We start from the raw sequence: 14,366 nt of genomic DNA, 5'->3' as shown, positions 1-14,366 counted from the left end.
AAACACTGGCAAATTACCGCCCTCTTCAAGAGAGTGGTAATGGAGTCGCAAATGGGAAAGGGTCACCAGGGGACCCCTTACCCTTTGTGACTGGCTCCAAAAATATTTTTCAAGGGCAGGCAGTAGTCCTAGGGACCACTACCTGCCCTTAAAAAATGAAATAAAAACCTTTAATTGTTTTTTTAAAAAGTCGGGCCGTTTTCCTTTTAGGAAAACAGGCTGCATTTTAAAAAAAGCTGCTTTATTTAAAAGCAGTCCCAGACATGTGGTCTGCTGAGCCCAGCAGGCCACCATACCTGGAAGGGCCTGTCATTTCCAATGGGCTCGCAAATTGCAAGAGGCTCATTAATATTCATGAGCCTCGCAATTTGCGACCTCATTGGGAATCGCAAACAATGTTAAACACACTGTTGTACACGCCAAATAGCCCCTCGCAAATTGCAAGTCGCAAAAGACTCATAATTTGCAAGGCGCTATTTTGCGCATTGTACATCTGGCCCCCTATCTGCTATTAACAGTCCTAAGGCACTAATGACGCCCAGTGCCTATCACATCCCTGATGGCCTATATAAATTAGAACCTTAGCTGTGGGCTGGTTACATGAATATCCTGATTAATTCAATAGCAAGGGGTCGGGAGATCCCGGATACCTGGAGGAGCACAGAAATAATCCCAATATATAAAAAGGGAGATCCCAACTGTCCATCTAACTATTGGCCTATTAGCCTAGGAGATCACCTTAAAAAAATATTTGCCAGGCAGGTCTTAAATACATTACAAGATTGGATGAAAGATCAAAGGATTCGGTCTCCTTTTCAGGCAGGATTTAATGCCAAAGTTAGTAGTTTAGAACAGGTTTTTAAATTCGCCCTCTTCTATTGGAAATATGTCTTACTGGGTAACCAAAAACTCTATGTGGCATTTGTGAACCTGCATGCCGAATTCAACTTGATACCTATGGAGAGTCTTTGGAGAGTACTAGCAGACATGGGAGTCCCAGGGGGGTTAATTGAACTATTAGCTAGGTTACATGAAAATAATTACACACAGGTCAGGTGGGGCGCTGGAGGTGAGTTGACAAAGTGCATCCCAGTCGCAAGACAGGATCGACAGGGGTGAGTTCTGAGCCCCACCTTGTTAATCCTATATATAAATGATGTGGTCGAGGAACTGACAAAGGGCCACATGCATCAAAGTATTGATTTGCAATTTCTTAATGACCAATTTTAAGGATTCGCTATTAAGGAATTGCAAAACCTTATGCATGTAGGTTTCGCTAATAAAATAGTGATTCCAACTCATTTCCTAATAGCGAATCGCAAATCGCGATTCGCTATTAGGAAATGCCTTCTCATTCATTCCTATGGGCCTTGAGGCCCATAGGAATGAATAGGAAGCCATTCACAATTTGAGAGTACCAAATAGGTACTCACAAATTACGAATATAATTTGAAGGGTGCCAGGGGGCCTTAAAGGCCACCCTGCTACACCCCCAAATTTGGCATGTGTGCACATGTGGCGCACACATATGCCCTAAGGTCATATGTGTGCGCCACATGGCACTTTGAAAAATACACTTTTGTGCATGTTTCAATGTTTTTGCAAATTACCATCAACTTGCAGTTGAAGGTAATTAGCGTTTCCTAAATGCAAAGTCACATTTAGGAAAGACTTTGATGCATCCCAATAGGGAATCGCAATTTGCGATTCCCTAAAAGCATTCGCAATTTAGGAAATCGCTAAATTTGCGAATACCTAAATTGCGAATGGGTTTTGGGTTGATGCATCCCAATTGCCTGTTTGTAAACGATTCATTATTTATCTCCAAGACCCCAATGGGGTTACAAAATCTGTTACATACATTTTTGGAGTTCTGCAATCATAGGGGTTTGGCACGGCAAAAACAAATTTTTATGGCTCACGGTAAGTATGTCAAGAAGAGAACACTGAGAAGGACCGTTCGGAAAGGGTCTTTAGTTTTGACTATTTGGATGTCGGACAAATTTAGGTTGGTTCACCAAGTAAATAAAGGAACTCCTATGATACACCATTCATCACTTTCTGAAGAACATCTCCCCTGCCTTGGAAGTCTATTGAGCAAAGGCTCAAAGCGCAGCATTATATGGCACAGAAGTCTGGGGCTTCAGTGATCTGACGAGGCTCACAGTGATGAAAAATACATTTATTAGATCATTGCTCTTGGTCCCCTGTCAATACCCCTCTGGTCCCACTTTATTTTGACACAGGGATGAAAAGAGTATCTGATCTGGTGAAATTATAGCCACTATTATTTTGGATCCATATCTGGAGTACCCCAGAATTAGCTGAATATAGACATTGCTTGAGGGATGTAAAGAATAAGGACCGTGCCTTGGAGATACCATGGTTACGCTTTGTTTGTGAATGGTTTAAAAAAATTGGGTCTGAGCAGAGTGTGGGAGTCACCCGAATGACTCTGTAAGGCGGACAAGCAGATCTTAAAATCATCTCACTGGTCACTAGTGTGGCAAGAAATAACAACCAGGGGCACTACGGGCCTTCTTACTGAGCAAATCCTGGCTTTTAAACCCAATCCTGTATTTGAAAGTTATATGGACAATATAAGGCCACCACTGGCTAAGAGCTTAATTATCAGATGTAGAACAGGCTGTTTACCCCTTTTATCGTTCAGCAAAAACTGGAATAATACTTCCTCGCCTGACTCAAGTCCAGCTAGTGGCATGAATTCTGAGACTCGTGGCCATATTATGTTTGTCTGTCCTGAATATCGTGGTGTGCGTAGGAAATGGTTGCATCGATTCTGCCTTGGAGCTACCACACTTTAAGAGGCTAAAACTAATCTTGATGATTGTCTTTTCCGTGAGCCGACATTTGTTCAATATCCAGAGAAAGTACAGTGGGAACCATTTTAATTATTTTTGTCAAGGTAAATTGTGTTTTGTACAGTTATTATCGGTTGGCCAGTCCAATTTTAAAGTACTTTTTACAATAATATATTTGATAAATGATCATGAATTTTATATATTTTTGGAAACTAGGTTTGGTTTGAATAAAGTTAGATATGTAGAGATAGGACTATTAATCTGAGGGACACTCTTGATATCCCGAAAAAAAACACAGCCATATTGGAATGGCACTGCACTTGGGCGGCTGGGATGTTTTATGATTACATTTTAAAGATTTATGAGAGTATATTTATTTATTATGAATAGTGAATGAAGCAAAACTGTTGCATGCATTACATGGATGTTTTGTACCTTGTTGGTTATGCAACCGAATAAAGGATTTTGAGAATGATCAAGAAAAGGACAAATGTCAATCATTTTTGCACTGAAGTGTGGCTGAAAGAACTCCAGGACCTGTATAGCTTTATAGCTCCCAAATCAGACGTATAAGTGTACGTCAACATCTGAAGGATGAGTCTGAATATGTCACCATTGTAAAATTGTAAAGTTGTGTGACCAGTTGAAGAGAATTAGTTTTCCACTTGTTGTACTCTCTGTAATGAAACAAGCACTTGCAATGCAATCGGTCTCGCCTTTGGAACCGTATATGTATTTAGCTATTCAGCACATTAGCCTGGGTGCTGAAACATCTACTGTTCTTTTCTTTAGCATGGAGGGAAAATAAGCACCAAACTGCATGACACACCAGGTATTGGAACACATGGAGAGAAATATATTGCCTTTCAGCAGGAAACGGTATAGTCCAAAGCTCTGTTTTTAATATAAAATCAGGACCTTCGGTGGTCATATCACTGAAAATACAAGATTTGAAAAAAATATTATTTTCTATGGGTGCTCGTGGAAGACAATTTCTATGGACTGGAATCTAGAGAATGCTAAAGTGATTCTGGTATTTCACTGACCTCTGCTGGTCGTTTTCTATCAAGAAAGTTAAACAGAGGCAGTTGCCAGAAAAATGTTAAAAAAGAAAGTCCCTCAACAGAAAGAAATTCTGGTATTTTTCTGACCTCTGCTAGTCGTTTTCTATTAAGACAGTTAAATAGAGGCAGTTGAACAAGCAGAAAGTATTTCTGCTATTTTACTGACCTCTACTGGTCGTTTTCTATCAAGACAGTTAAATAGAGGCAGTTGAACAGAAAAAAAGTCCCTAAGCGGAAGCAGACAAGTCCTAGGGCTGATTTCCAGAGCCCACAAAGTACATACACATATAAGTATATACTAGAATATACACAGGAGGTCTCGAAAGCTCGACCTAAAAATGAAAGTAGCAGTGAATTGCCTAAAAAAAAAGGACCATATAGAGAGGGGTTTATACAAGATTTTCTCTTGTCTGATCACATTTTTAGTAAGGTGATAAACAGTGGTGACTGCTACTGAATAGTATGGGTGAAGCGAGGGTTGGGGGGTCAAAAAAAAGAAAGTTCACTTACCTGCTGGCCGCCACCTCTCCACCGTCGTTCTCCTGTCCACGACGCATGGAAGCAGGAAGCACACAGGTTCCCAGACTCTCCTAGCCAATCAAGATGCTGCTGTCACCAGCATGACAGCATTGTTGTGATTGGTCTGAGCGACCTGCTTCCCCGCTCAAATAGGACTAGGAGCCAGGAACAGTTCTCCACTCAGCTGTACAACACAGCCGGGTGGAGAAATGCTAAAGAGCACATGACAGTTTGGCCGGCCCAAGACGGTCTGCCAAACCAACATGCGCACTAATGGTGCATCAACCGCTCCTTCTTGCGACACAGCCCAGCTTGCCCCATCCAGTACTTAAAACCAAACTGGCGCAGTCCGGAAAATAAAATAATAATAACATTGCAGTATTATCATTTTATTTTTCCTTTATGCAAGTGGGGCGATGCTTCTCCGCCTTAGCGGAAGAGCTGCAGCTGGTGATAAAATTTCTATATTTAATTTTATTGACGAAGTGTGATAAGACTACTTGAAATCTGAACGACCGCTGTAAGGATCTAAAAGATAAATATAAAAGAATAACTATGGGCTGCATCCTGCATAAGAAGCCTTGTATGTTTCTCGCCCACCCACCCTTAAAAAATAAGGAAGATAGTGCCCAGGCTTCCTAGGTTTCAAGAAACTCTGGCATCCAATTCTGTAGCTACTGCAAAGGATTGCAGGCTGTATTGCACCTGAGGAAGAACCGTAAACTTTTTGGATTGGCAACTTTGGTACATATACAAAGCAATCCCTACTGTTATTTCTACAGTATGCAGAACGTGACTGACTTTTTAGGGAGAATTAAACGTTAAGGCTGCTTCTTATCAGACTTATCCTCCAACAGCCTTGGAACATCAGCTGCCACTTATTGCTCAATCGCTATTGTCTAAAGACATTTTTGAATTGTAACGTGGAAGGCTGATCAATCCCCAACAATGTTATAGTTACATAGGTTGCTGGGAGAATTCATCTAGAAGCTAAAGACAAAACTACCAAGCAAATGCTGTTTTCACTTCCAGAAAGGGCTTCAAACATTTTTTGCTGCTTCAGAAGCAGAATGGTCCATACAGAAGGTGCAATTATGACTGTGGAGCCTACGCTCACACTCTTCCACCTCTTCGTCTTATGACAACTAGCCTCCGAGCCATAAATATGGTCAGCAACCGGGTGCTTCTTCTCTGCTCTTAGTAGACCTGTCTACATTATTCCATCAACAGATTGGGCCATACTTAAACTGTTAGTTCTTGGATGCTGGAGGATGGCTATCAGGTTGAAGTTGGCATCAGTGGACTCCCCTAGCCCCAGCCACTTACAATCCCTGTTAGACCGGACACGCTTGAGGTAGTGTTTCCCTAAACATTTTGATTTTTCTCATGGGTTATGTAGATCTCTTGACAGGGGTGAATGTTTGATTTATTCAGCATTCCATCCATCATTTGTTGCCGCAGCCTACGTGGGTCCGATATGCCCCGCTGTGGGTCTCTTGCTCGCTGTACCATTGGATTCAAGCTAGCTTGGCTGATGAGGGAAGATACCCCGAAACCGGTCCCAGGATGCTTGTTTCTGGTCCAGGGAGGACCCGGCTTGGCAGTTCTGACTGGACTGTTCCTATAAGGAACAGAAAGTATCAGACTACAGGAGGTAGCCCATAAACCACAGGGAGTCTGGGGCAATAGTTAGTAACAAATAACAATGCCACAAATCACTTTCATAAGAAAAATGTCTCCCTGGCTTTCTGCTCTTTTGGATTCATTCCACTGCAATCAATTTTGCCATGTATACCTGTACATTGAATAATACCCTTGTTTGAGACATTCCTATAAGGAACAGGGTCAAGACTGATTTGCATATGACTGGGTCCTAACTGGAGTGGTGTAGTGATCAAAGGAACTATGGAATCCCAGATCTCTTGACTGGGGGTGAATGTTTTTTATTTATTCAGCATTCTATCCATCATTTGTTGCTGCAGCATTTTTTGACCATGATTGCCTTAAGGCACTGCTGTAGAGTATTCAAGAGTTTGCCTATGGCGACTAAGAAGGCTCTGCCTCCCCATTTCTTCTTTTGTATACTAGATACTGAGACCAAATTATGATGTGCAGAGTGAAGGCTTCTTCCTGGAGGGTACCAGTGAAACATCTCTTAAATCCTCACACTGCTAAGAAGATAAAGGGCCTTGTGTACAATACAGATGGATTTAAACATAAGGCGTTCTCTGATGGGGAGCCAATGCAGATCACATAGCCCATCAGCAGCGGATTGGTGCCTTGGAATATGAAGGATTGCTTTGGCAAGCACATTCTGTGCCACCTGCAATTTATGCTGAGTGCTGATATAGGAGACAAAGTAGAGGGAATTACAATAGTCCAATGTGGACATGACCAGGGCTAATGTGAACTGTTTTCACAATGGCAATGGGATAAAAGGGAATCTTTTTCTAAATATCCTAATAAGCCAAAAGCAGGTTGACACCGTGTGATTAGCCTGGGTATCAAATGTGAGTTCAGTGTCTAAAATGACCCCAAGATACTTTGCCTTTTGCTTTTTTAATTTTATAAAGAGTGAACTTGACCTGAAGCTATCAGAGAGCTTTACATGAGCACCAGTTGCGTTACAGGTGGACATATTCTTTTTTTTTTTTAAGCATGGGAAGATTACGTGATTTGCCCAGAATTACAGGATTTTGAGCATCTCTGCAGAGATTCGAACCCAGTTCCCCAACTTCAAGGTCGACCTCTCTGGCCATTAGGCCACTTTTCAACTGGAACAGGACAGGTGCCTAAGGAACCCGGCCACCAGTTACTATTCCAGCATGAAGTCTGCATCCCAAAGAGTATTATTTCGGTTTTATCACTGATTAACATCAGAAAGTTCCTTCACACCCAGTCGGCATCTGCTGACATGCATTTTGAGAAGTTATTCACAGTGACAGCAAAGTTCCCAGGAATCTACACAATAATCTGTGTGTCGTCATCATAGGAAATTACATGCATCATATAAGCCCGGGTTTGAGGGCAGCTAGTGGGGAAACGTACAAGTTGAAAAGCGTAGGGCTCAAGGATGAGCACTGCATCACTCCACAAGGCAGAGAGAAACATCAGAGTAGAACTGATGTAGCAACACCCTCTGTGAACAGTCCATGAGGAAAGAGGACAGTAGAGCCAGGGCCTTTTGTCTGATACCCATATCTTGAAGGCGTTTAATCACTAGTGAGGGGGAGATGGCCTCTGTACACCAGATCATGACCCCATTAAAGATTAGGATCTGCATTCCACCGCCCAATGGCAGACAGGACTGAAATTTAGAGGAGACATCTGTGGTTCAAAGGAAAACACTCTGAACCACCCCCAACTTCAAAGGCACATTACAGTATAACTAATGGTGCCATACTTCAGCAGGGTAGAAATACACTTGTGGGGATGTGGGACCGGCGATCCTGGAACTGTGCGGTGCACACTGCTAAAGGAGTCTGTTGTGGACAAGGAGGATTGCTGCCATTAGAAGGGACTGTGCACCGTTCCTGAATAGCGGCTGGCCTGGGCTGAGTGCCTGCTACTGTGTGGCACCCTGAAGTGTGATATCCAAGGGCTTGTTGGCTTGCACAAGAGACAACAAGGACCTCCCACGAGGGACCCACACTGTCTACTTGTGACACCTGGAGAGAGGTGCCCACTTATATCGTCTGCTGGATCAACTAGTAGCACAACGTGTGCGTGGAACTAAGTATTGTGCCTGGAGACAGGATTGCCTTTTGCGGAGCACCAAACGCACTGCCTGTATTTAAGGATTGTGGCCCCTGCATCATGGAGCCTCAAAACGCATAAAGTGTCTTGTTGGTGGTGAGCGTATTCACCGGATGCTTTGTCGATCGTGCAACATCTCTCTTGTGCGTCACGCCAACTGCATGCTAATTGCGTGCCTTGTCCGATTCACATGTTGCAACGCTCGGAGGTGAGGGTGTACCAGTAGTAGTGCCTCATTCGCCTTCATATGGCACTGCTGAACGTGTGCCTGTGTGTGACCGGAATTGTCTGGTGCAGCCCATATCAAAGCGCACTCAACGTTGTGCCTCATTTCCAAGGAGATGCAGAATTTGCAACTCTTTGTTGTGTGTAACCAGAATCGTCTGGTGTGACCCTTATCAACACGCACCCAAATGTTGTGCCTCATTGCCAAGGAGGTACGGAGTTTACAACACTTCATTGTGTGTGACCAACATTGTCTGGTGGGACTCGTATCAATGCGTACCAGACGTTGGGCCTCATTTACAGGCAGGTACTGAGTTTGCGACTTTTCATTGTGTGTGACCGGAACTGTCTGGTGCGACTCGTATCAATGCGTACCAGACGTTGGGCCTCATTTCCAGGGGAGGTGCGGAGGAGCCAGGGTGGGCCTCATTCTGACAATGTTTTGCACCGCATAAGGGTGGTGGAGAGTAAAATAGGAACTTTCCCAAGTGTGCATATTACTGATGTAATTTTAACACAGTTGGGCCTACTGCGGCTAGTGATAATTCGAAATGTAATTTATATCCAGAAATACATGATATTCATGTTGTGTTAATTAATGTGTGTGTTGAATATAAACTTTATTTACATACACCACGTGTTAAGTCTCTTTTGTGACGCTCCGTGTATTTATTGTGTGAGAGTGCTGTGCCAAAGCTTTACATATTGCCTCTCTGATAAGCCTGACTGCTCAGTGTCAAGCTACCCAAGGGGGAGCGCAGGTTATACAGTGAGTGTAACCACCCACCCCTGATGGGAGTGGTAGGTTCTGCCTGGCTAGGGGCTTACCTTAGCCAACCAGACCATGCCAGTTCCAACAATCCCTCTTCAATGCCACTACAAATTGGCAAAGAAACAGATTTGCATCATGCTATAAAAACTCTATTGTGCAAGAGGATGGCAGCTCCAGTGTTGGAGATGGAAAAGAACATGAGAGCTTACAACAAATACTTTTTAGCTTGAAGAAGTCAGGAGATTATAGGATGGCTCCTGAACCAAGGAGATTTAATCACTTAATCTGGACTGTTTTTAAGATGGTCACTTTGTTATTAGATATTACATGAAATCATCCAGGTGCTAGTCTGTCTGCTCTATACCTGTAAATACATTTACAGGCATTTTCCCATTAATCAAGCATTTTATTTAAAAAATTGCATATTCACCATAGAAAACTCTCAGTTTTCAGTTTGCCTCCATCCCCTATGGGCTTGCCTTTACTCAACAACAGTTTTGATTACAGTACTAGTTATCTAGACTTCTTTCTTGCATGGAAAATAATTCATATAATCCTGCATAAATCAAAAGGACAGGGGGTTTTGGCCCAACAGCATGAGGGATATAACACAAACGATCAGTCTCAGGGCAGAACAAAATATCTTCTTATGGGTAGCAGGGAAGAAAAAATGAGCTAGTGGATGAGATGGGGGATAAGATTTTCCCTTTGCAAGCTCCCTCTGTTTACATCCTCAAATCTTCTTTACAATATCACAGAGGTCAAGGTCCCTTGCAAAGCATCCTATCGACACTTTAATTTTCAACAATCATCTCGAGAGCATGTCTTACCCATGCCGTGTGTCTCTGATAGCCCAAGAGCCAGGTATATGCCTTCCTGTCTCTTCCCCTGATCACCTCATCTCTTTTGAATTTTCTGGCCGACTGGTAGGAAGTACCCCTGATAGATGTATATTGTCCTCACAAACCATTATTTCCACTTGTGCACAGGTTACCCAGAAGAAATCTTGGAAATTTCTGGTCCATCCATCCCTTCCGCTTTCCCCAAATTAGTCTCTTATGCCTCTGCTGCAACTTCACCTCTAGGGCTGGATAATAAAAAGGCGGGCCCTCAAAACAAGGACTGTAAATTTGGATGCTCTTTAAATGTGTATTATGGTGTTAATTTTATTTATCGTAACCTCCTAGGAACTCACATAACTTTACTGTTACTTAAAGAATCAGTAAAAGGAATATGGATCCAGTTTGTTCCTCAATGTGCCTGCTACATGGACGATGACGCTGCACTTTAAAAATATCCAGGGGCAGATTTACAATAAACTGACACATCTGACAGATGAATCAGTTTCCCTGCGCCTCTATGCGAAACCCTTGCGCCACCATGGATGCACCGTATTTACAATATGACGCACCATGGTGCGAGGATTAACAGATGCGTCTGAAATTCGGACGCATCTGTTGGCGCAAAAGTCCCGCATTGCTGGAGTTGTGTTGCAAGCAAGACGCAACTCCAGCAATGTGTGGGTAGGTCTATTCCCGATACACTGCGTCACTCCTTACGCATGCTCCAGGCAGGCGTAGGGTTTTGATGCAGTGACGTCCTAGAAGTGGCACAGTGAATTCTTGTAGATCTCACTGCGTCACTTCTATGAGGCTTTCCTGCGTGGAAACGCCAACCCTGCATACATTTTACCTGATGCAGGTATAATGTGGCGCAGGACTTTACAAGGTGACCCATCTCCCTAGATGCCTCACGTTGTAAATGAGCCGCAACGTCACGCATTGTTTAAGCTGGCGCTGCAAAAATGTCGCAAGGGGTTTGTAAATCTGCCCCCCAGTATTTACATGAGCACATTAGGGTTGGAATAAGACAAGCAGAACAGAGAAGTTAATCTTACCTGCACCATACTGTTTTCAGGAATTGGTGTGATCGTCTTTAGATTGCATCGAACTTGCTCCAAGCAATAGGGAACATATTTGTCAAACAGAATGGTAAGATTTGCTCTTTCCGATTGAGCTTTACGCGTTTCGATCCAGCTCGTAACATATCTACAAAAAGAGAAAATAAAAAAAATAAGTGTGTGACTTGTTTTTGGAACCTGTATAATAAATAAAGCTACATGAGAAATTACAATGATTTCAAAGAAACGAAGCAGAATGGAAAAATCACACGATCCTTGAAAATTGTAATGCGCCATGTTCGTGACACATTTACAGTACATGTAAGTAAGGAGGATCACATTATTATTTCACACCAGGAGTCGCCTCATTGTGTACGCCCTTGCAAGACACCTCTTTTAAAATACAGGTATTTAATTTCCTTTCATGAACATAAATGAATACTATGAGAAAAATATTATATACAAATAGATACATCTATCACCTGGCTATCCCACACTTTTTCAAATAATTAAATATGAAAAAGCCATCAATACTGATGCACACTTTTTTGAGCATCTTAAGCCAAAAACGTGCCAGTCATGTAGGCTCGGAAAGAGCACAGCTCTGTGTAGTAAATATTTATTTTTGTCCTGAAAGGTGGGGAGTACTGTGCCAATTTGCTCGAACAGTGAGGAAGCATTCTGCAGGTGCTGGATGGCTTTCAATACCTCAGTCACTCTGACTCTGCAGACAATAGCACCAAAGCCTCATTCTGTGAATAACAAATAATGTGATTTCTATTGCTGATGAAAACATGGGCACAGAATTTGTAAAAGTGGCATCTAATGTCACTGGACAGAAATAACTGTGAAGCATCATCAATCATTTCTTGTGTACTCTAGCTTTTAAAGTTCACTTTGGAGAGCAACCCATTTAATTTTTCTTACATTCAACGGGACCAGAGATGGAAAATTACGAGTCACTTACATTTGCATATTTTATTCATTCTTTTTATAGGTCTGGCCATGTATGTTTCCCACATAGAAATGTATTTTTAAACCACAGTAGGTATCCATTGAATGCTTCAACGCAAAGCACAGAATGTTCATTCTGTACCAGTAAAGGATTTATTTACCCATAACAAAATTTGCAAGAAAAAAACACCCAAAAAATAGGAACAAGTACAACGTTTTTAGGGGTAACTAAAATAAACAAGTTGTCCATTCTTTGCACTTCGGTTTCATCTACGTTTAGCTATGGATTTTGTTTAATTTTAGGTTTTACAAAAGTTTACAAGTGTACTAGAGGTGGGCGAGCCAACAAACTAACTGGGAGAGCCGAGCCAGGGCCGAGCCAAGTGCCTGGCTTGGCTCTATGAGCCCGTATTTGGCATGTTCATAATGCAACAAACATTATGTAAACCTATGATGAAGTCTCTTCAAAAATCCAAAAGTGTATTTCATTAACAAGTGCAAGAATTTCATCGTAGTACATCAAATTATGAATGCTCTAAGACCCGTTTAACCCCTTCGCTGCGGCCGAAATTCCGCCGCAGCGCTGGGGGGTGCGGGGGGCAGCGCGGTGGCGCGGTGCTCATGACGGAGCCACTCCGTCATGAGCCGCGGTTGGGCTGTGCTCATGACGGAGTGGTTCCGTCATGACTCCGCCCACGGCGCTAATCGCCCGCACAGGCGGGGAATTAGAACCACTCCGTCATGAGCACACGGCAACCGTGGCTCATGACGGCGTGGTTCCGTCATGAGCACGGAACGAGTTAATAAGAAATGATTGTTTGCAAACATGAAAATAGGAACATTCATTCCCCCGTCCTGACAACATAGCCATTCATCAAGAAGCAAGTCAGTTGTAATGTGTATCCTGTATGTGGCCTAGACTCCTATTACAGATGGAGCCATATCATAGGCTATTATATGAAACACAAGTGTTTGTACAGCACAACCATGAGCGCACTTGTTTCAAGGTGCTGTCATATGTGATAATGAAGAAAAAGAAAGCTTAGTGAAAAAAAATATTTGCCTAGAACAGCACAATTTGGTAAAGCGGGGAAGCTGGATTGATCCGAGGTTTTCTCGTTTCACATTGTGCTATTTACCATTAGATGGGTATCGCATTCTCATTTTTTATATCCAAGGGCACTGCTAATTTTTGATGTGTGAGGTTATAGTTTTTGTGGCAACAGAAACCACATGAAGGTTCAGCTTGTTCTGAGCTCAAAGGTTCAAGAAGGCCTCGAGCCGTGCCAGGGGCAGGCATCTGGCTGGTGCTTTCAGTGGCACTCCCGTCTCTAAAGAGTACCTTTGGAAAGCTGCAACAGTCGCGACTTTACAGGATTACTCTTGCCAAACTTTTTGTGAATTCCCATTTAATTCAGATAAAGTCATTTCTGAATGCATAATTATACAGAGTGGGTGCATGCAGAAATAGCTTCAGATTACAGCAATTCTTTGCTTATTTCTTCTCCACAGGAAAACATATTTTTGCTGTAGTGGTATCATTTACCTTACACTCTCATCCACTTTGGTGATGTCCCTTGCTTTGGATATTCTAGAAACAAATTTGCTCTCTACCAGTGCAATATTACAGACATCAAAAGATGAATCAACAGATGACTCAATAAGAACCAGTGAAATGGTTTACAATCTGCTGATTTAAGAAGAAAGTACATTATATATGGACACCGGCATTTGATGAACGCATAGGGAGCCTGATTGTAGAAGAGCTCTGAGAGTCCAGGTGATGTCTGACACATTTGCACTCCAGGGGCACTTTTTTACTAAGGGGTTGAAGACACTTATGTAGCCCCTTCTGTAATAAATATTGCACAAGTGCAATCTGAACAGGAATATAGAAATGGAAGTATGTGGCACGAAGAACATTCCCCGTCTGCCACAAAGAAAAGCATTATATATGTTATAAACCAGTGCTTAATTTGTTCCAGGGTGTGCACGTGCTCAGCACTGGCACTTATTTACAAACACCAGCAATTTATAATGACAGCCCACCACATGGTAGCGCTGTCTCCCCTATTTTTAAAGACCAGTAGTGTTTCAATGTGCTATATACTTTAAAAAATATAATGAACGAGAACGTCTAGTCCATTCTTATAACGCTAGGTGGCTTGGAATAGTGCAAATGACACCCTCAGTTTAATGATTAATTGCAGTGTTGGAATTGGCATTTTAGCAGACCTACCGGGGGCATTGAATGATAGCGTGAGAACCAGTGCCTTCCTGTGAAATAAGTAGGACCCTAGAAATTGCTTTGTTACAAATTAACCATTGTCATAAACATGTCCTTGCAAAACAAT

General features: G+C 42.4%; 1 protein-coding gene across 1 annotated transcript in view; it reads right to left on the bottom strand.

Annotated features, from left to right (window-relative positions):
- Positions 1–14,366, bottom strand: part of LOC146861181 (dynein axonemal heavy chain 11-like) — a 2,741,463-nt gene that overhangs the window by 1,584,510 nt on the left and 1,142,587 nt on the right. The window contains exon 35 of the mRNA XM_085646213.1: positions 11,056–11,206. Within this exon, the coding sequence (XP_085502339.1) occupies positions 11,056–11,206 (151 nt within the window). The remainder of the gene's footprint in view (positions 1–11,055; positions 11,207–14,366) is intronic.

The sequence above is a fragment of the Triturus cristatus genome, chromosome 3_1 (assembly GCF_964204655.1).
Source record: "Triturus cristatus chromosome 3_1, aTriCri1.1, whole genome shotgun sequence".
In the NCBI taxonomy this organism is placed as follows: Eukaryota; Metazoa; Chordata; class Amphibia; order Caudata; family Salamandridae; genus Triturus; species Triturus cristatus.
Note: the sequence above shows the minus strand (reverse complement) of the source record. Positions and strands in the feature narration are given on the sequence as shown.